The sequence below is a fragment of the Cryptomeria japonica genome, chromosome 10, assembly GCF_030272615.1.
Source record: "Cryptomeria japonica chromosome 10, Sugi_1.0, whole genome shotgun sequence".
Lineage (NCBI taxonomy): Eukaryota > Viridiplantae > Streptophyta > Pinopsida > Cupressales > Cupressaceae > Cryptomeria > Cryptomeria japonica.
In genome coordinates this window covers 218,887,800-218,911,699 of record NC_081414.1, presented here as the reverse complement: position 1 = coordinate 218,911,699, position 23,900 = coordinate 218,887,800, and the positions used below count along the sequence as shown (strand labels likewise).

General features: G+C 37.3%; 1 protein-coding gene across 2 annotated transcripts; it reads right to left on the bottom strand.

The window, feature by feature from the left end:
• Positions 1-529: 529 nt before the first annotated feature.
• Positions 530-23,133, bottom strand: LOC131040429 (uncharacterized). 2 transcript variants are annotated; one of them, XM_057973331.2, is made up of 3 exons: positions 22,564-23,133; positions 22,301-22,460; positions 530-933 (listed from the first exon to the last, which is right to left on the bottom strand). In XM_057973331.2, the coding sequence occupies exons 1-3, from the start codon at positions 22,910-22,912 to the stop codon at positions 663-665; spliced, it is 780 nt and encodes a 259-aa protein (XP_057829314.2). In that variant the 5' UTR covers positions 22,913-23,133; the 3' UTR covers positions 530-662. The 2 variants fall into 2 exon arrangements, with proteins under 2 accessions (XP_057829314.2, XP_057829313.2); XM_057973330.2 differs by having other exon boundaries at positions 530-1,026; positions 22,564-23,131.
• Positions 23,134-23,900: the final 767 nt, after the last annotated feature.

Genomic DNA, 23,900 nt, shown 5'->3' with positions numbered 1-23,900 from the left:
TCCATTGCTTCCTTTAAAGAGCCTTGTTTCCCACAAAACAAATTGTTTCCTGTATAGTTACCTAACATATTATTACTACAAAGACAATATTTCTTTGAAAATCACAATTACTACCTACAATATGTATTTGTCAAAGAAATGAAATTGACAATTGTTATCTGCATAGAAATTTGCAGGAAGAAACAATTCTCAAATCGCAGCAACAAACACATCAGTAGTCAGAAAATACAGCCTATGTTTCTTAAATCTAATTTGATGATAAATATCCTTAAGAAGCAAAATAATTTAAATATGTTTTAGCTAAAGCATACAAGCATGATCCCTGCACATGATATACTTAACAAGAAATCCCCTCAAAAATAAAAAATTGTTTGTATAAACTATTTTAAGGGCTGTTTTCTATGTAACAATAAAAATGCAACCTATATAATCTACGTAATTATTCCTGGTCCATGAAAATAAGCACCCTATGCAACCTAAATTCAGTATCAAGAAGATTTAGGAAAAAGAAAAGTTAAGCAAGTAAAAATGGAAATTAAAATTAAGCTCAGCATCATCATTAAATAATTATGAGAATAACAATGAAACTTAGTGTTACTATGCTACTGTTTCATTTTATCAAGTCATACCAGAAACACAAGCAAAGACTTGTACAGTCCACACTACTTCTCCTTGTCATTTTCAATAGCTGATAGTTTAAATAGCCTCCTCGCTATTACATCTCTTAGCCATATCGGAAAATAATACATGATGGCTGCTAAAGTGGAAAACTGACCATATGAAAACCAAGGAGGGGGCTTCCTTCTCAAAGCAGCGTCCACGGTTTTATTTGCAAAAGCATCTGTTGGAGTACAGCCAGGCTTTTGAGAAAATTCAACCCTTTCACGAATTGCCCTTTCAAAAGGCTTGTAGAGCCTCCATTCTGGAAGATTCCTGTATATAGCTGAGGAATTAGACCCCAAATTTGATTTGATTGCCCCAGGAGCCACTGTGATTACATCTATGCCAAAAGGATTTAATTCTACCCTGAAAAAAGACTCATGATATATCAGATACATAAATGATTACATCTACCCCAAAAGGCTTTTAGTCTATCCTGCGAAAAAAATCCTGATATATCAGAAACGTAGGGCATAGTAATACCATGAAGTTTGCATCTCAATTAAAAATGTAATTCAAGGCATTTGATGAAGACTTGCTAGACAGAATAAGCATACAAAAGAAACCTTGAAAATCACATATTCAGTAGGCTGTAGTTCCCATGAAGTGAAAAAAGATAAAAACATATATTCATCCTTCCACAATATATAATAGAAAGAAAGTTCAGCAAAAACGAGCATTTAGTAGTCCTTCAAGCTTTAATAAAGATATATATAGAGATGTATATTTAATGCTAGAAGCTTAGATTTCAGAATACTTTCTTCCCTTTATTTTCATTTTATTCCTCGTTTCCCATATGTTTTGCCTACAAAAATCTTTATGAACAAAACAACAACAGATGTCTCTGATTACCTTAAAAACTTTCAATCTTTTATATGATATGTCGTAAATTTGACTGAATGAGCTCTATTTACAACCCAGCTGCAACTCCCAAATCTTAAAATTACTCATAAATAAAGAGAAACTGTCATTTAGGTAGTAGATTATAATTAACAATGACTAGATTGGAATAATTTTTTCTAATCCTTCAATATTAAAATTTTAATTATCAATTGCGGTCCATTCTATATGTTCTGAGATTATGTTCAGTGTCTATCATGGACCTTATGTTCATAGATCAAACCATCTAATCAAGAAAAAATATTATATGCTAAATCTTTGGTCTGGGCTCGGCTACAGCAGTAGGCAAAAAAATTGAGGTTTAGTACATTTTGGGTATTAAAAAAAACATATAAAATCATAAATATATACATATTTAATCCTAAAAACATGAATTAGTTCAACTAACACATAGCAGGCATATAATAAACAAAACAATCATAAAAAATTATAAGATCTTATGTACATCCCAATATTAAAAGCTGTAATCCCCTTTCTGTGGACCCCTTTGAGAGCTCCATTTCATATGTTGCTCTCAGGTAGGAGTGCCTAAGATAACATGTAGTAAACTGCCAAAAAAGGGAAAAAAATTACACCCACACAACACACACAGTGAATACTTAATGGCACTAAGAAGTAAAGCATTTGTTATTTTTAATATCATGAAGCCAGTGATTATTGCTTTTCACAACGATATGCAGCAGGTAGTACTCCAAGACTTACCATCAAAAGAAGTCATAAAACCCCCCAACAGCCGTATAAATCTCCAAAATTAACCAAAAAAGAACAAAGTGAATGAGCAGCCTATGAAGTTAAAACAGCAACAGCACCGACAATAATAGTACCAACCCCAAAACACTATTATGTTTATGCACACATACTCATTGGCCATAATTAGATGAAGTTGTTACTCATAATCTACTTGTATGCTAAAGATCAATGGCTAATCACCTGGACTAAATACACACTGGCATATCTCTATTTCTCACCCAAAGCACACTGAGTCCTCAACCCTGTATGTGCTAAAGGTTAAGTAAAATTCCAATGCTAAACTATGCACAAAGTTACCAAGGTAGCATGAACATAGTTGTATTGATAAGAATCTATGTACACACTCTACATATATTAAGGCACTCTCCTTTTGTTTGTCTCTGCCTCTTCCCTTAAAACTATAGAGGTATGGCACCCATCCCCTAGCACCACCGAAACTATACGCAGATCCATGCATAATTGATGAATAAAGCAATCTTGCTTTAAAGCTAACTATAATTTGCATATACATTGCATCCTAAATGCATCTTATACATGACTATCTATAATTAATCATATGCATGCTAACAAATTCATGAATCTGTATCTCTAGCCAAGCGCTAAAAATGGTGCAAATACAAGTTGTTACATTATGGCCCCAACATTCTCTCAACGCAATTCTATTTCTATCTTTAAAACATAAAAATAAAAGATTAGACCATCGTACAAAAATAAGAACTCATTCCCCTGGATTGGTCACTTGTTGTAATGCTTGATTGCATATATGTGCAAGCTCTAGTGCGTCCCTGAAAATTTGGGGCAAAAACTCATTTTACCAATTTTGCAAGGCCAGATGTCATGCATTCCTTTCATGACAACATGGTCATGTTGATATTTTAGACTGTCATTACTAGGCATTGTCAATTGTTTGAGCTTCTCCTTCAACAGTTTCATTGCTTATTTATGTCATATAAATGCTTTTGAAATCTATTGAAGTTGGGCATACAACTTTGAACGTACTCGAGTGAGCACATCAATGTCTACTGCTCGAGCAAATGCCACACACTTCAGCAAAACTGAATTGAATGATTGAGGAAATTGTGCATCAAATATGTCTTCTCAAATCAGAAAACCCTTAAGCGTATTATATTCTAGTCATTGGCACTAGTCAAACAATTAACAAGTCAAGCAAGTCAATAAATGTCATAGCATTCTCAAAGGAAAAAAAGCCATAGCTAAATTATGTGCGGCCTTATCTACTTTTCCAGTACTAGCTATTTTATGCTGTTGATGGCTATTGTGACTACTAGAATTCATGCATCTTATTTGGTCTTAATCAATTTTGCCTTTCTTTGTCAGCATAGCAATTCTTCTTGCTTTAATCACTCTTAGCAATTCTTCTTGCTTTAATCACTCTTTCTTCCTCGATTGCTTTTCTTCGCTTCTCTTCTTCCCATGTCCACTACTTTTCCTCTTTCTTTCTCTTTTTCTCTTCTACTTGCTCTTCCTAGGCCTTTGTTGTGATGTATTCACACATTGCCCCATTGCAAATGGGGACCCCTTCTTTTTTGCCTTCTAGGGTTTGTTTTCTAGGTCTTTTAAGGTTTTGTCTGTTAGCCTTTGCAGGATGAGTGCTGTCAAGGGGATTATTGAATAGCAGGCTTTGCTTAAATCAGGGTGAATCCACCATGCTCCAGGATTAGGGTTTCTTTGAGAGTCTCCCTTGATGCTTAGTTTCTGCTCTTGTCATTTATAATGTCGGGAGGTCATTGAATCTTGATGAGGGAATTTTGTCTTTTGAGGGTTTGAGTTGGGCAAATTTGGCTAGGACATGGAAGGGAATGAATCAAAGATCAAGACTAAGGTAGAGTCAAGTGGAAAAGGAAGTGAATTAAGCCCAAAATGAGGATTTCGCTCCTAACCCTTCCAAAGGGTCAAGGGCGAATTTCTCCACAAGACACTCCACCTCCACTCAGGCTCCGAGCTAACCCTTTCCTAGGTTTGAATAAAGGAAAAATCACTTGTTTGAATGAAGAAATGTGAAAATGGAGTCGGTGATCAAGCCTAAATCATGAATTTCGCTCCTGACCCTTCCAAAGGGTCCAGAGCGAAATTCCAAAGCACATCCATTCTTCACTTTGTTTGCACCAAGAGTCTTGTTCCTTAGACTCGTGGCGAAGGTTTTGATATGTTCTTGCCTAAGAGGTGTTTGAAAGCATTTAAGGATGAAGATTATGACCTAAGGCATGGATTTCGCTCCTGACCCTTCCAAAGGATCCAGAGCGAAATTCATATTTCCTCTATTTTGCTTCTTAGCTTGACCAAGTTTGGAGCTTCTAAGGCATGGTTTGGTAGGTTTTGATGCATATTTGCCTTGAAGAGGAGTTTTTAGACTTTAAGATAATGAAAATCAACCTAGGAGGAGAATTTCGCTCCTGACCCTTCCAAAGGGTCCAGAGCGAAATCCTCCATTTAGCCTTCTTTTGGCCTAGAAAAACTAGTTTGACTTTGCCTGGGGCCAGTTGAGTGATGGGTTGCCTTGATTAGGGTGGAAGGAAGTTGGTTTGATCAAGCTTGGGGGAGGATTGGATGAATAAAGTGCTAAATCAGCTTGGAAACATGATTTTCGCTCCTGACCCTTCCAAAGGGTCCAGAGCGAAAATCCTTATAACCCTTGTTTTCTTCCTTATTTTGGCTAGGCGTTGGCTTGATGGAGGATGAATTGGTATGTTCTTGCCTTGAGATGGAGTTAGATGATTTTGAAGATCAAGATTTTAGCCTGAAAGAGAATTTCGCTCCTGACCCTTCCAAAGGGTCCAAAGCGAAATTCACTATAAACCTCTTTTGCTACTTTGTTCGGGATCCAATCCTTGTTCCTTACGTGGAAAATGATCTAAGTTTGCTTCTTGAGGTGGTTTGAAGTTGGAAAAGTGAGTGATCAAGCCTAAACTAAGATTTTCGCTCCTGACCCTTCCAAAGGGTCCAGAGCGAATATCCTCCTAAGGCTCATTTCCTTCCTTGTTCGACCAAATTTTGATTTGCAAGGCATCTTGAAAGGAAGAATGGACATGTTTGGCCTTTGGAAATGTTTGAAAGCATTGAAAAATGAAGGATTCTAGCCAAGAAGGTGAATATTGCTCCTGACCCTTCCAAAGGGTCCAAAGCGAAATTCCTTACAAGCCTACTTTTTTGACATTGCTTAGGCTCAAAACCTTGTTCCTAGGGCGAAGAGATATGAGATTTTACCTTGCAATGAAGATTGGGATTGAAAGAATGATGATTTTGGTCTAGAAAGGGAAATTTGCCCTTGACCCTTCCAAAGGGTCCAAGGCGAAATTGTACAAAACCTATCTTTTCCCTTAAATTTATGCCAAATCTAGTGAGGATCAAGATCAAAGAAGGCCTTAAGAATTACTCCAAATTGCCAATGATTATCAAGTTTGAGAGAATTGAGCCAAATGATGAAAATCGCTCCTAACCCTTCCGGAGGGTCCAGGGCGAAAATTCTTCAATCACCTATTTTTTCTTGCAAAATCAAGACAAACTTGGGTTTTTATAGCTTGGGTGAGTGAGGAGAAGTGTTTTCTTGCCTTTTGAGGTGGATTCAAGTTGAAATGATGGAGGAATAGACTAAAAACAAGAAATTCGCTCCTGACCCTTCCAAAGGGTCCAGAGCGAAATTCTTCAAAATCACTATTTCCCCTTTGTGTCAAGACAAGATTTTGATTCCTAAGGCATGAAAAGACTGGAGGGAGATTATTTAAGCCTTGCAAGATAAATTGAAAGTGAAGAAGATGGAGGAATAAGCCTAAAACAAGAATTTCACTCCTGACCCTTCCAGAGGGTCCAGAGCGAAATTCCCAATTTCACTCAAATTGCTCATGATAGAGGTCAAGGCGTGGATCCCTGGGCTCTGGAGGAAGGAAAACTATCATATGTTTGCCTTGGGAGGAGTTTTGGAGTAAACAAGTGATAGAATTATCCTGGAATACAAAATTTGCTCCTGACCCTTCCAGAGGGTCCAAGGCAAAATTCTTATAGGGCCTGTCTCTGGGGAGAATCTTGAGCAAGCTTCATTTTAATATCTTTTGTTGATGATTTAAGGTGTAAAATACTATCTTGAAATGAATTTATTATGTGTCCTTAATCATCTTTTGGTTTGTTTTGCAGATGAAAGAAGATCAGGCCAGGACAGGGACGACCTTCTCCAGTCCAGCATTATCAGGGACGACCTTTTCCAGTCCAACATCATCAAGGACGACCTCTTCCAGTCCAGCATTTCAAGGAAAGGTACATCATCCATCCTGCACATCAAAGACAAAGGAGGTTAAAGCAAGGGTTCGTTGAAGAAGCAGATAGTTTCAGAAGAGTTTATTAATGTTAGCTTCTCAGCATCATCAAATTGAATATCTACCAAGTTGCAAGTGTCAGACAAGGTGGCATCCCAGTCATCACCCCTCCAGTCAGATTGGTCCACCTCAGCGTGTCCAAGTTAAATGTACCTGACTCATCAAAGATGACACTAACTTTGATGTACCTACCCCGGTTATCCATTGTTCGAATATTCCAAAGAAGACATGTGTCCAAATAATGCAATTATTTCATTGGCCAGAATTGAGTTTGTTGTAACAAACCCTAATTAGGGTTTTCATTGTAAAATCTCGGCCATTGATCTCAAATTGATCTAAGCCATTGAATTGTATTGAGAGCGCTATATAAGCCTTGGCTTCTCATTTGTAAAGGCTAATAGTTAGTCAAGAATAGCTAGAAGGTTAATAGTTAGCTGATAGAGGTTAGAATAGCTAGTGATTAATAGTGAATAGAATAGAAATTAGAGTAAAGTAGGAAGAGAAGGCAAGAAATTGTTGCCTTGATTGTAAATGAACCCCTTTTTTATTGAAGATATGGTGAAAAATGTCGTTTCTTTACAATACGCATGGTCTCTTGTTGAATCTTCATTGTAGATGGTAAATGATTAAATTGAATGAAGAAAATTGTTGAATGCACCTGTGTGGAATCCGTCTAGTCCATACCACTAGCCTCTTACTGATTGTAATTGCGCCCTGCGTGGTCAACTGGCATAAAATGAGCTGAATCTTAAGTCGTTACACATCTATTGTTCATGCATTATCTTGAATGGTGATCATTGTCAGATGGTGTACGATTTGAACATATTGGAAGCACCCCTTAGAAGATCACACTGAGTTGGTGTCGGATTGTTCAAGCCTGACAGTGAGACCCAGCCCAGTAGCACTCCACATAGTCATTCATCCATCTTCTCGCATTCTAGGTAGTAGAGTAGACTTCCTGAACCCTGCATCTTTTGCCATTTGTTTGTCTTCCAATTAGTAAATAGGACTTGTGATTCCAGCAAATCAGGCGTTCAAGTCATCGAGTGTAAGTCCCCTTGTGATTCCAGCAAAATCACATCATACCACGAAGAGCTTATCCACGAGTAGAGAACCTGCATAACGGAACCTTGAAGCTTCTCCGATTGATCCTTTTGCGATATCTTCAACATTCGGGAGCTTTATTCAAGAGAGGATAAGGTACCTTTAGGTATTTTATTATGTGTTTGCATGTGCATAAAAAACACATCAACAGCCTTTTCAATGCTTCTTCTACTATGCATCTTTCCTCCTCTTTTGCCAAGTGGTGATTCTCATGATCCAACTTTTCCAAACATTGGTCTAAATCTTTACACTTGCGGAACCAACAAGAAATCAATCGATGTGTGGCCCTCTCAACTTTCACCTAACCCAATAATTTGCTTGTCTATCATTGCATCTTGCAATGCATATGAGCATACCATGATGACTTTATCCTACAGCTGATGTAAAAATTAGTTGGCTTGAAGTATGCATTGAGTAATTTCTTCCTTGACCCATATTAATGTTTTAATTGTGTGCAATTGGGCATTTGAATGTCTAGTGCTTCTCAATATTTTCCTGTTGAGTGCATCTGCCTAACCTACAGCACTTTGGCCAACTCTTCCTTCAAATGGCTTATCTCTTCTACTTTCTACTTAGGCTATATAGCACCAGTATCAACTTGTGTGCACGACTTATGAATTTTCTTCATCAAGCCTAACAAAACATGCACATTGAATCTCCATCAGAAAGCTTCTTGTGCACTACTGTACCATCGCTTCAATTGATACTCCTAGACTTTGCACAGCAATATTGAGGGCATCATAAATGTTCAATACATTGGCTAGGAATTCCTTGTGAATCCTATCAACATTTGAGACCTATGTTATGTCAAGCTGATTCCTTTCAGTCTCTACTTGGGTCACTTCTACACGTGAATTCTCTTGTACCTCAATATCCTTGATAGGTACATCAAGTGGTAATTGTGTTGGTGTTGGTCTATGGGTTGGCTCTTGATTCTACCATTGCAACTTTGGAGTCTTTTAAGGAGTTGGTGGGAGGCATCGTGGAGATTGAGCTGCTACTATCGTTAAGGCCATTACCTTGGAGGTTGTGCAAGTGGAGGCGTATGAGTGTGTGCATGTGTCAAAATCTTTCTGGAGACAAGTGAAGGCATTTGCTAGAAAGGGGCTCGCGATTGCTCTTGGCTCTGTGATTTCAATACCCTTAACTCTAATCTCTTCTTCTACTTAAGAGGAGAACAAATATCTTTCACTTGCATTTGTCAACTATGGACTTTGTTAGTTGTCCATAGTCATCCTCCTCTTTGTCATCTAAGATGGTCAATCGCTTCACACATTGGAAACATCACCATTAGTGCACATGTAACAAGAATATACACTATTGATAGAAAATATTTTTGTTTAACCTCTACACCTTATTTTGTGATGATATAAGGCAAAGTATTTGCCCCAAGTTTGGACTAGATGTCGACAAAGTGGCATGGGTGAAGTGTTAAAAGAACTCGAATTTAGTGTTGGGGTATTGTTGTGAAACTTCCAACCAATATCTCCACTATTCCAAACATTGTATTTTAGGGGACATTCGTATCTTGCAATGCTTTTGCATGTGCAACAACTTCAAAAGTGTCAAGTAAGCATAAGAACCTTGCCCTAGTGGGGATCAAATCAGCCCTCCACATGCTCTCTCCTATAATTGAGCCGTGGTAATGTAAGACATAAAGAATAAGAAAGGACATGAAATAAAAATCTGCATCTTCATCCTAGGATGTCTGATTCTCCACTATTTCATTTGCTAGGTATGTGTAGGAATCATACTTGGCATGGCAGCTTGGGATTTGGCAGCCCCCATAAATTGGAGCTTTAGGAATCCAGTCTACTCATGCCTTGTGAATAATTTCAGTTCTATGCATGCACAAAATGGCTCTTACCTTAAGGTTTGGCACAGCATTGACCACTAACCGTCTTGAATCACTATGGCTATCTACCAAATAGTGGACCTTATTCCCTTTGGCCAGATTATCATGGCTTCCCTCTAATCCTCATAGGGCTCCAACTTATGATCCTACATCTCATTGTAATTGAGACCTAATAGCTCAAAAATGGTTTTGGGGTTCACAACTACTTGTGTATCTACTTGTAAATCTAAAATGCAATAGTGGAACCAGTTGACCAAAAACTATACCAATGCTTATGTGTTGTCAAAGAAAGGCAACATCCTTAATTGAAAAACTATGGTTTTCATCAAGGAGTCTCCCTACATGTTCCACTCGGAGCATTTCAGTGGCATCTTGCTCATCAACCTCATAGATCAACCCTCCTATGTGTTGGTGTTGGAAATAAGCCACACCCGGACCGACGATGGATTGGTCCAAGAGGGGCCAGTAGCTCAGTGGTAAAGCACTCCAGCAGCGTATGGAAGGTCCTAGATTCGAGTCCTAGCTGGTCCAAAATCAACATGGTATCAGAGCCAGATCCAGGCTAGGAGCCCCAAGCACACAAGAGGTGTGGCTTAAGGGGGGTTGTTGGTGTTGGAAATAAGCCACACCCAGACCGACGATGGACAGGTCCAAGAGGGGCCAGTAGCTCAGTGGTAGAGCACTCCAGCAGCATATGGAAGGTCCTAGGTTCGAGTCCTAGCTGGTCCATGTCTCAACACTATGGTGCATTGGTCAACATGCCTAGAGAAATGGTTTTGTTCTCCAATTTTGAGTGTAGCCAAGTGCCCTAAGTTCTTCCATTTGCATTGGTTGGGCTAGGGGCATGGCACTTGCATGATTGCATTGTTTTCAAGTCAATGGTTGCAGTCACTACTCCTCTTGGATTATCTGCCCTGCTAACATTCTCTTGTGCCATTTCAACAGCTCTACAACTACTAATTGAACCTATCAGGGGCCTGGTCCCAATGCACAAACATTCTATCATCGAGGTGCTATTATCATTCTCTACAACTACTTTACAATTCCTCGCCATTTATATGCTTAAATTTTAATAATGCACTAAGAAATTTCAATGCATGGATTCTCTTCTGCATAAAGCTTGATCATTTGGTGGATTTAGTACAGAAAATTGAACTAAGAGATTTTTCCAGCAACTTGCAATATTAAATCCACATTCCCAACTTTGATGACAAAATCTTTGCATCACCTCAAGCATATCTCTCAATAGCAATCACATCCCTTCGAAATGTTTTTTGATTCCCAAAATGGTTGTGTCACTTTTTGTCCCTTCTATCCTGGTTGCACTCTCATGTGCATCTTGCCATCACTAAGTAATCATTTCATTTTGAAATTATGTTGATCTTTCAAGTCGTGAGTGTTCCCATGTGTCGATATAGCTTCAAACATGGCTCTTTCCCTACCACTTTCATTACTCTTTTCTTAGGGAACTTGAACAAATTCTTTTGAGCCTTAGAAATGCCGTTCATCTCCATTTGTTGCATACCTTTCCACTTCTAACAAAATGGATTGAGCACAAGCCCTTGTGCTCTAAGCTTAGTTGCTAATGCATGTACAATGTTTACTCTATAATGTGCAATATATATCTGCATATCTACAATAGACTGTCATAAAGTGTGGTGTTTCACCATAAACAAATGATCTACTTCTCTGATTGAACTTTCAATGGTGTAGTGTACATCTCTCCCAATTGCTCCCAATCAACTACACAAAACAGGCAAACTCATCCATTATAACACTACATCTTCATCTATACCAACCTATAGTGTGAGCCCTAGTAGGGTTGTCGCATGCACACCAATATTTTTGCATAAACCCATAGGCCCTTGTAGTATAACCAAAATACCTATTTTTTGTTAGCAACATATCTTAGGCAAAACTATTTCTGTACATAGATTAATGTAACTTGCATTCTCATGCCCATAGAGTATGCCAAGGATTCTTGTATAAAGATTACAATAGAATATGTCCAACAAATCATAAATGGAAATTACACAAAAATAAAGGCCTAACACAATTTTCTGGCCAAATCAACCTAATTATCAGAAAAAGAAAAGACCTTAGCAAATGGTCAGCCAAGTTTAGCACAACACAAGCCACCTACCTCAGATCACCCCTACCAAACTTCATAGAGCAAGTGATTCCATATGGTTTTGTGCACAAACTACACTTTCATGATAGTCCAAAGTAGCTTCTAATGCCATTTTGACCATTTAAACTTTCCAATGCTGCACAACAATGTCTTAAAAGATGGAGTCTGGCAGACTAGCATTTGAACTACATGACAAATTGTGTGAACTATCACACAGTTAATAAGTAGGAAAATTGCAAATGTTGTTGTTGAGAAGATTAGAATTACCAAAATCCTTGCCAAGTCAATGTGCATGCCATATAAATTTTATAGGAGAGATACATAAAAATTCCATACATATAGCACAGTATTCTGTTTGTCCCCAATCTGTCCTACACACTTCGACATCTCATATTGTATGTGACTTAGTCAACTGCATATGGGCTGATTGATACTTATCTATCACAACTTCTCGTAGGCAAACGCATAAAATACAAATGAGGTGAAGGTGTGCCCCTAGCATGTGCTTCCTTGGCTCTCGGGAGCAGATAAATAAAAAGTAAATGCCATACCAAGCATGAAACATTGGTAGCTCATGATCAAATAACCAATTATTTATGTTAGGCTTATCTATTTTGTGTTTAGACATTTGACATAACAACTCGGTTGCTCCCTTGCAAAATTGTGACATTTGCAAATCTGGAAACATCTACACTCACTAGTAGGCTTTATTAAGGACCCATTTTTTTACAATCCTATTAACTTTTAACTAACTATGTAGGTGTATGCTTAATTTCTGCCTTAGCACAAACTTTGTGCACTCATCTAGAAATTTTTCCAAAAGGTTATGATGTCGTTCTCTAGTGGACACGGATTAGAATGAGGCAGACACTAACTTCATTGCACCTCCAAATTGATCTATCTCTTGAGAAGGTAATCATAATTAGTAGATGTCATTCCCATGTATTCTTGGATGTTGATGAGTCATCTAGATTATTGGAAAAAAGTTTCTCTAGGAACTATTTCAATTGGGGCAATAGTCCAACCTATTGTAAGAGATGCAAAATGGCAATCTCAACATCCATATCTACTCTTTTGAGTACATGTTCCTCTATTATCTAATGTTCAAAATATTGTGACGCTTGGCTCTTTGGGATCAACTCTTGGTTTGCTTTCTTTGGCTAGGAATCCCTTTCATCCTAAAGGCATTTCTTTCACATGCACCCCATGTCTTTAGAGTGATTAATTTGCAGCATATGCTCTACTATTTCCCTTTGACATATTGTTAACCGGTTGATTGTGTAGTATGCTTCCTTTTGTTCATCCCTATCCAAATCAATCATGCGGCATTCTTGTATTATTCAAATGATTGAATAAGCATTTGACAATCCTTTGTTTTGTAAGATATGCTAAAAAATTCAAAGTGGGAAATTTTCCACATTTGTATGTTGTATGGCCATTCTCTCAATACTTAAAGCATGTGAATTTGTGGCCCCATCTGCTACCTCTTATCTCCTCCACGACCTAAATGGCCTCCATGCCATCCTCGCCATCTTGGTGCATTCTATTGTTGAGGACCATATTGTAGCTAAGGTGACTATTGTTGTTGAGGTGTGTATTGATTATATGGTGCATATTGCACTTGAGCATACTATTTTTGAGGCACATGATATGTTAGGTAAGTGTGGGGGTGTTACAATATCATTGAAAACCTCATTTCCTCTAGCTTCATTCAAATCTTGAATGACCTAGCGAGAAGTGATGTCATGAGTTGATATCTCACAAACTTCATGCCAATAGTTCCATGTAACTACCTTGTATTTTATGTAGCAAGGTGCAAGAAGAGATGTCATGATGCTCATGACAAACTGCATATTGTAGAATGCATAAAAGGTTTTGAGCAGCACCGATTGCTGGAACTCTCCCCACTAGGCAGTCACCTATTGTCAACATAGTCCAGGTCGTTTCATATATTCAAGTCATGAAAGAAAAATAGCCAAAGATATCTGTAGTCCTTACTACTTTTCTTTGGCATTTTCAATAGTCAATATTTCTATGTTGATGTGTGTTTTATGCACTATCGAACACAGAATAAGGTATTGAATATTATATCCTCTCTTGAACAAAGACTTCTCAAATGCTGATTGCTAGGATCACTTGAGACGACTCCAAGATTAACAATGTCAGGTCTTGATGTGTGGATAGCTTCAATGGTGGATGTGTTTGCTGCTCCTCCAAGGGCACTTCTGTGATTGTTCTTGAAGATGGAGTTCTTGTTCACAAGGAATGCTCTTCTTCCGAATGACTTTGCAATGAATTTCTTTCCTACAACTACTGATTGCTTTGATAAAAATTGTTAAAAAAAGTGAGGGTTTAGGAATGCTAGACTAACACTAAGAATGTAAGATTGATGAACAATTTCAAGTGAAAGCTCAATTAAACTTTGCTTCGACATGTGATGAACAACTCCACAAAGTTAAGTGCAATCTTCTAAGGATAGCTAATGATTTTTCAAATCACTACCATAAGCATAGACACCATCAAGATGATGCATATCAATGAAGAAGTAGTAACTCAAGTTAAGCTTGGCTAAAATGGGTTCAGTTGACTATGCAAGATATTCCACAATCAATGAAATACTAATAGTATTAACATAGGAGATATTCCACAAGGAGATTTTTATTTTTACACCCTTTCACCCTAATGCAAAACTCAGGTCAGATTGAAGAAATGAGCGATTTGGAGGCTCTTGAAATTTTGGCGAATTAAGGTTGTTTTGCGCGAATTCCGACCTTTTCATTATTTTGGCTAAATGAGGTCCTTTGAAGATTTCGGCTTATATGGTGATATCGCGCAACATGAATCTATTGATCATTTTCGGCTTAGAAAGACTCCATGATGCGATTTTGTTCTTTTTTTATTTTCAGCCTAGAAAGCCGTTTTGCAAGCTTTTGAACTTCCTTCTTTTTCGGCCATTTTGAGGTTTAATAGTGCCAATTTGAGCTTTTCATGTTTTTTCGACTTAAAGAAGCCGATTGCATGACCTTGAACTCTTCATTTTCGGCTTGCTGAGGTTAGAATGCGCGACTTTGTTTGCTCAATTTTCGGCCTATGGGCTCCTTTTGCACGAATTTGTGAGAACTTTGAATCACATTTCATCTTCCTTTTCCGTGACTTCAGGCTTGCAAATGAGAATGCAGGACTTAGGGTTTACTTAGCTCGGCGATTGGAGAGTATTGTGGAGGATACGAGTGACTTCACTCCCTTTGTTGCCTTCATAAGTTTCGGGATTTACTTTTAGCTTTGAAAGCCAATGGCTGGAGCTCCTTAGAGTGCCACAGCCCAACCTGCAACCTTGGCGTGAAAGGTGACACTGAGTAGTCATCAGGCTCTATAGAGTTCAAAATGCTCGCTTGGACTCCTCTCTACCACTTAGGCAGACTGCAACCACGGGGGTGTGCAAAGGACAACAAAACCATACCCCTTCTCCCATGATTTTGTTCATATCTTCCCATTTGAGTATCGAACTTGGCAATTGGTGATAGCGCTACACTTGGGAGAGGACAGCGATCATTCTTAGGGGTTTAAAGAAGATCTTCGTGCTGATAATTAATTATTATCAGACCTTAATACCTGCAGCAGGGGTGATTTGTAGAACCAGTCGATTGGCATTAGGAGAGCTCCAAAATAAGGGATTTTGCTTGCTTCTTCAACCACAAGCCTTGGCAATTATAATCAGGTTCATTTGGCATCATTAGTTCTTATTAGTTTTCAGTTGAAAGCAGACTCCAATGGCTGCCATGTGTCTTCAGATTTTCTGAGTATTCAATGCTAGGTTGCTAGGTCATTGGGCACATATTTGATCATTGTAATGAATCTATTATCTCATTAATAAATGGAGTAATAAGGTTGCATCTCATTTGTATATTGTCTCAAGGCTTCATGCCAACTGTTTGTCTAAATTACAGTCAGCTGTAGGTGTACTATTCTTGCACTTAAATTCATCTTATTGTATTGGAAAACACAAAAACTATTTCATATCCATTCTAGGAGGTCATTTAGAAGTTGTTTGCAAGCATTAATATCATTGCCATTTGAAGTTAGCAAATCTGAAGTTATACATCAGTCATATGCAAAGTGTTTGACATAATTCTTCAAGGGTCAAGAAGTCTGAAAACTTATATCAGTAGTGGCAAGGGATATTACATCTTAGATTTTTAGGGAATTTGCTTGATAAAGGAGGTGTAATCTTCCTTGATTTTTGAGAAAGATTTCTCAATTAATTCGTTCAAACTTAACTTCTCAAAATCGCTCTTCCTTGATTTTTGGGAGATTGGGAAAGATTTCTCATTTAATTCGTTCAAACTTAACTTCTCAAAATCACTCTTCCTTGATTTTTGAGAAAGATTTCTCAATCAATTCGTTCAAACTTAACTTCTCAAAATCGCTCCTCAAATTGCTAAGAACCAAGTGTACAAGATAGGGAAGGATGGAATTTCCTTGTTTTTTTGAGGAAGTTTGTCAAATTCTTTGCTCAAAATTGCCAAGACTAGGAGCCCACAAAACGATAAAGGCTCAAATTTCACCCCAAAAAATCATTCAAGGCATGCTAAATTTTCCTTGTTTTACAAGGTAATTCTGTTAGGAAAATTAATGTTTACATTATATTTGTGGTGTTAGTAATTATGTGATTACTGTTGTAATAGTGATGTTGTTAATAAACAACTCACTAATATTGGTTTGGATGATTAGTTGTATATATTGTTGAAAATTTGAAATAATAATATATCACAATAGTTAGTGTGTTATACCCGTGAATGGTATTCTGGGATATTTGTTATAACACCTCCCTATTAAATAGGAGGTTGTTTAGCTATGTAAGTGGCTATATATTAGCCATGTATTGAGTGTTCAATAAAATAGAAGCACTGCTATTCCGTGCATAAACTATTTGGCTTTTCTGAGTTTCTACATAATTTCCTTTATGGTATCAGAGCTGAGGATCTGCTTTGAGAGCACCTTTGAGAAATGCTGTGTGACTTTCCCATGGCACCCACTGTGGGGCAGGATAAAAGTTTTATTTGCCATAGCATATCCTAAGAGACGAGGGGTTGTTGCCCTGCATTGCTTCTGTGCAGGCCATGAACATGTGTACGAGCTTTATCCCTGAATTGTATTCTTCCACCACTGGATTCGAACCCGCGATTTGCTACTGCTGAATAAGAGGCTGATTGTACTATTCTAATCGCAAGTCAAATTGGCAGCCTGAAGCTGTCCATTGGTTGTCTTTTCACATAGCTGCGATCGTTCATTTGTTTGTTGGTCTAGATAGAATCATTATCATTGTGATATAATTTTTATTTAATGGTCGGCATTTTATCTGTTCGAGCTCTGTCTAGAAGTTTCATTTATTATCTTCCAGCAATATTGGCATGGTCATGTGACTCTCAAATCAAGTCTCTATTTTGTGAATCAACACTTGAGTTCATATTGGTAGGAGTGATCGATTCTTAACTCTTGATAATTCTTGTTTGATTGAGCTACTCTCTGTGATCAAGTTTTTTTTCTCATACATAATCCTCTTCTTGGATCAGCTCCATTCTTCAGGCCATCGATCTGTTTGCAGTGTGTTGACCTCTATTTATGATGTTTGGCGAGACTTGTGTTTTGTGTATAAGGCCGAGGTTTATGTCTTGAAGAGCTCGATATTGCGGTCTGGTTATTTTGACAGACACAATTTTTTGCAGCAGGGTAACAAATTTCAAGAAGCACGTATTATTTTGCTCTTCATTATTTGCCTTCTCTATCTCTACCCATATATCTTTTAGTGGGATTGTTGTAAGAAAATCAATTGTCCTTGTGTCGAAGTGTTATAGTCAAGGTGCATTATCGGTTGAGCCCAACACCTTTGATTAGAAGAATAATCATGGATAAATTAACTTTTATTGAGAAATTTGATGGAAGAGATTTTCATACTTGGCAGATACAGATGCAGTTACATTTGATTGAAAAAGATTTGTGGGATGTCGTCAAACCGAACTCAGTAACACCAACTGATGCAGGTGAACTTGCTAAGTGGAATGTAAAAAATCAGAAAGCTTTGGGAACTATTGGTCTTGGCTTATCAAAAGCATATTTACACCATGTGGATTTTGTGAAGTCAGCAAAAGAGATTTGGGATTCGTTAAACAAACTTTTTGAATCTGAAGCAGAGAGTGCCAAGACAACATTGAAGCAGAGATTGTCTGGACTAAAGAAGGAAAAAGGTACAAAAATGGTAGATCATATCAGTAAGTTTCACTCTCTTCTAAATCAGCTAGTTGGGATTAATGAAAAAGTAAAAGATGATGATGCTAAAGCAATACTTCTGAATGGTTTGCCTAAACATATGTCTGCAACGGTGTTCACATTAAGCAAGGTTACCATTAGTCTTGAAGGAGTCATATCTACTCTACTTGACCATGATGAAGACTCGGAATCTGAAGAAGCCTTAATTGTACGAAATAAAGCAAGAAAAGGAAAGTACAAATCTCAGATTATTCCTCAAAAGGAAAAATAAAATGTTTCTATCATAATCAAATGGGACATGTAATTTTGAATTGCAAGAAGAGGGCACAAGATCTATTAGATGATAAACTGGGTCATCATGCTTCCTTAGCTGAAGAAACCGATTGGGAAAACCATGCGAAAGATGAAGAGCTATCATGTCCTAGTGATAAAGAATATGTGCTTTAGATAACTTCAAAATTGGAGGTTGGAGGCACCGGAGGCTGGAGGAATTTTGGCGACCTCTCGTCAATCACCAACAACGAGGCCGCTTATCAGCTTTGGTGGCACTTTATTTTCTAATATGTAGCATGATATATTTTGTTTTCCAGTGTTTTGGTTGAGTGAATAAGTGCAATTTCACATTGTGGGGGGAATATGACCAATGTTCCATTCCCATCTATGATATGTATGGTGATTTCTATGTAACTTCCCTAATATGCAAGCATAGTGGCGAACAAAAGCACCAGAGTAAGTCAGTTCGTGGATCTTGAAAGGGCTTGTGGGAGGATCCAAAAAACCACACGAGGTGAACAGATGAGTGGAGGTTCTTGTTCATGTCAAGGTTTGTGGTAAACCTGTTGAAAACCATGGGAGGAGAGAGCCTTTCTTTTGGAACAAGGTCACGAGTCACATAGTTGGACATGCCACAAGGGTGAGCATACTGTAGAAGAGTGTGTGAATGTTTTTCTACCATGTAAACATTAAGGGGGGGAATGTTAGGAAAATTAATGTTTACATTATATTTGTGGTGTTAGTAATTATGTGAATATTGTTGTAATAGTGATGTTGTTAATAAACAACTCACTAATATTGGTTTGGATGGTTAGTTGTATATATTGTTGAAATAACAATATATCACAATAGTTAGTGTGTTATACCCGTGACTGGTATTCCGGGATATTTGTTATAACACCTCCCTATTAAATAGGAGGTTGTTTAGCTATGTAAGTGGCTATATATTAGCCATGCATTGAGTGTTCGATAAAATAGAAGCATTGCTATTCCGTGCATAAACTATTTGGCTTTTTTGAGTTTCTACATAATTTCCTTTAAATTCGTTCAATTCTATTGCCTTAAAATTTCACTCTCAAAGATGAAAATTAAATTGCACAAGGGAGATTTTATTTCCTTAACTTACAGGGAAGATTTCTAATTCCTCCAAAATTGACCCTTTAAAGTTTGCTCAAGAGTGGAAAGTTGATCTCCATAAGGAAATCTCAAAATTTGTCTCACTTATCATTTATTCTCCAAGGGTGATAATTTGAACCCCAAAAGGAAATTCCAACTTTCGCTCACTATGACTTCTTCTTGACAATCTTGCAACATAACAAAACTTGACAACTTGATAACCTCTGCAATTTTGCAAACCTCAACCTTTCTTCCTTTTATGATAACATTTGACAATTTTACTTCTTTAAATAACAATTTGCATCTTGACAACTTTGCCTCAACCTACACACCTCTTCCTCACTAGCAAAGGTTAACAACCAGGAACTTCTGCCAAGCTAAAACCATAACACCTAAATAAAGCACCTAATCTAAGCAAAAAGTGGGGGTCCCCATTTGTAATGGGGCAGTGTGTGAAAACATCACAAACAAAATGAATACATAATACTAAAATGTTTTGAAACCTAAACACTGTCATCAAAGTTGATATTGTTACTCTTACACATGCAACTCCTCATCTAGTAGGCTAAACAGTGTAAGAATGCAATTATTATATCTGACTCTGCCCCTTTAAGGATGAAGTAGCACTATGGGCACTTGGCAGTATTGCATGTTGTGAGTTCACTTAGTGGTTTGGTTTGCAGTGGGTTTGAACCTAAAAAAGGCCTGATTGAGACTTTAAAAAGTTGGGTTCACTGTTCGATGTTGCATAGTGTTTGCAAGTACCATGGACCATAAAACATGTGTTAGCATTACCACAAGCATTATCAATAATGTTGTTTTTGGAGAATCATCCCACTATATCTAAAAATGAATCTCCATACATAGGTTATTTGAGACAACATCCCTGAAATCCAAAAATCAAACTGTTATACATTTTGGAAAAGCAAAAGTGGCACACGTTTTCATCAGACTTAGTCTAAATCAACTCACCTCAATTTGTTACCAAAATCTTGTGATATTGCCATTAAGGGTATTATAAGTAAACCTAACCTTCACTATCACATTCAATGTTAAATGGCTCAAAGCAAAAGGAAAAAATGGAAATAAAATTAAGAGCAAATTATAAAGAAATACGGAGTGACTTGAATAGCTAAAATGCTATTATCCTAGTGACCAAAAAGGCTATAACTAATTTCCACACTTCGTGTCAATGCTTAAGCACGTAGCCCCTGGGAAACTCAAGTTCAAAAACAGAGACCCCTTCCCTGTACTCACATGCACATCTCTTGTGTGTGTGTGTGCAAAAATTAAAAAAACAAATAAACAGATATGAATGCAAATTTAGGGAAAGAAAAAGTGGCTAAAGCTTTATTAAAACTTAGTCTTAATAAACTTGACAAGATTCCTTAACAAAAAGGAAAAATCTTGTGACTTTAATTTGAAGTTAAAGGCATAGACTGAATCTTAATTTTTGCATTCCATGGGAAACGGCCCCAAATTGAAAGGAGAATCTTAATTTCTAATCCTGGTAGAGTAGGTAGGGTTAGGTAGGGTTATAGTGTTAATTGGAGACTACAAAACAGTATCTGTATTGGATTGAATAGAATTTTACTGGGTGTGATTTTTTTTAATAAAATTTTAGTTATAATGATAATTGGAAAGTACATAACAGTTTCTGAATCAACATAAATTTATTCGAAGTGACTTCATTTTCAATAAAAATTTATTGCATGTGAATTTTTTTGTGTATGTAAAGGAAACTTGATCTTGCAACCAGCTGTAACAAATTCCCCTCCTTTACTGCTGGCTATGCATACAAGCTGATGTAATGTTAAAAGAATAATAATTTCACAACAAACATCGTTTTAATAAAGCAAAATCGTGAGATGAAATACATATTCAACCAAAAAATCAGACTTAGAAATTAAGAACCAACCTTATTTCCTTTATGTTTAAAAATCTCTTCTATAAATGCCCTAAATCAAACAGCCCAACTTCCACATAATTAAAATCCATGAATTCAAAATTTAAATTTTGAACATATTGGTAGTCCGTTTTAAGTTTAGCACATATTTCTAATCTTAAAAAATTGGTCAAAGAAGTATTAAAGAGGAGCTTCTGAAAGAAATCCGCGGATCTAGTGTAAATTAACAATTTCCGATTACGTAAAACAAATAATGATGCAGGAGCATCCTGCCTGCCTGTGCCAGAATGGGAGCATCAAAACGGAGTATGCACACCTGTCAAAGGATGAAGGAGGAGGATTATGTATGGAATTAAAGGCACAACCGTTACCACGGAAAAGGTCAGAGATTTTGGAATTGAAAAGTCGGTGGCAGGGAGTTAGTTACGGCAGAGTGTGAGGATGGAAAATCGATGGTAGAGGAATGGTGGCAGAAGAATTAAAAGGGGGACAGAATATGCATCGAGGGAAATAGAAAAGGTGGGTCCAAGTAGAGGGAAAGAGCGGCCAAGATGGAGCAACGTGAACGAAGGCATCGGCCCAAAAAAAACTGCTGATTTATTTAATAAGAGAAGAATGTGGAGTAAGGCGTGGGAGTATGGTGAAGAAATACGGAGGCAAAAAGAAGAGCATTCATTGCAGACAGTAACCGCAAAATTTCAATTAAAAGCATGGCGCAAAGACAAAGGGGTGCAGAATAGAAGGCCAATAGAAGGCTCATGTTGTCAATTTGTGTTTTCAGAATTAATGAAAATAAATCTCTATTTTATGTCGTGTGTTCTCGAGTCTCAGAGTTGTAGAGCTGAGGAAGTTTTTCTGTATTGCATTAAATAATAATAAGATTGCAAATATAGTCTCCTTTAAAATGCCACGAGACGCCATGGGAGATAGGTACACCTTAAAAAGAAAAGGGGAAAGGAAAATTAATGGTAATTTAAAAATAAAATAAAAAAAATAAAGATTGTAATGACCTCAAACTCTCAGATAAGCAATGAATTGCTGCTTTGGAGGAGGAGTATGCACCAGTCCACGGACTCGGCACCAGCGCCGAAACGCTTCCAACATTCACTATTTTACCCTTCCTTCGCGATGCCATATGCGGGACCACAGCCTTTATCACACGCATCGTACCTTGCAGACAATGAAAATTCAAAATTAGAAAGATCCTTTCAAAGGCAAATCCTTCTCCTCAACAAATTAATGATTCAAAGGCGTAGTGAAATAACTAGCATACCGAAAACATTAGTGTCGAAAGTTGATTGCCAGAGGGCCATGGGCAGCTCGGCAAGAGGGCCAACGCAGTGCACGCCCGCATTGTTGACGAGTATGTCGATGCGCCCGAACATGTCCACAACGCTACGCACTGCCTCCTCTACGCTACGCTCAGACAATACGTCGAGCTCCAGAGTGTGGAGTGTTACCAGAGAATTGGTGCGTAGGGCTTCCAGGGAGGAAAGGGATCGAGCGGTGGCCACTACCCGGCATTTCCTGCGGGCAAATTCAACGGCCAAGGCATGCCCGATTCCGCCAGGCGTACACCCTGTCACAAATACTACTTCCTCTCCTTCCTCTGCCTCTGTCATTTTTGCCTGTAACCTTCTGTTTTGCAGGCTATCCAATTGTGCAAAATTTATACTTGCAAAGTTCAGCCCTTTCAGTGTCGCCTGTATCTTTCACGAAACAACAAACTTGTGCCATTATTTCAAACTTCTGGCGATTTCAAACATGTTTTGCTATCTAGCCGAAGAAACCCAACAAGTGGGTCGCCTGCAAAACTGAATGTGACCCGCAAACTCTTCCATATTTGAGGGACTGTTTCATTATAAAAATTATTATTTTATAAAAAAATATTATTTTTTGTTAAATTAATAGGCATACTTTATGTGCACCTTCACGTGGAATATGTAGTCTCGAAATATTGTTACAATTTTGTCTTACCATGTTGTTTTCTTATTAGTAAATACCGTATTTCGTCTTACAATGTTGTATTGTTACTACTGTAGTCACAAAGGAATTATCGCAATGCCAATAGCTTAACTGCGAGATTAATATCTGTATTTATCAACAAACAAAAAGTGAGATTTTTCCAAGGTTAAAAAAAAAAAATTGAATCTTCGTTGTATTCGATATAAACAAATATTTTATAAATAATAAATATTAATTTAAATATATTATGTACCAATAAGTACTATATGTACTTATCAGCAAACAAAAATATTAGATATTTTCAAGGTTAAAAAAATATTTTTGGGTCTTGTTTTGTTTGATATCAAAATATATTTTTCAATTAATAAAATTTTGATTTAAATGTATTATGTATTTATAAATACATTTCAATTTGATGCATGTTAGAATGGATGGCGAAAAGCACACACAGGGTCAAAAAACGTTAGTATATTAGTATCAATCAAAGACGAAACAAAGTATATTAATATCAATCAAAGATGAAACACAAATGAACCTATGATCATAAACATGCATACCAAGAAAGATATAAAGCAGATAATGAAAAACATACAAAAACGAAGGAAGGAAATAAAACCTCCCAAGATGCTCTCCAACATGTTCATA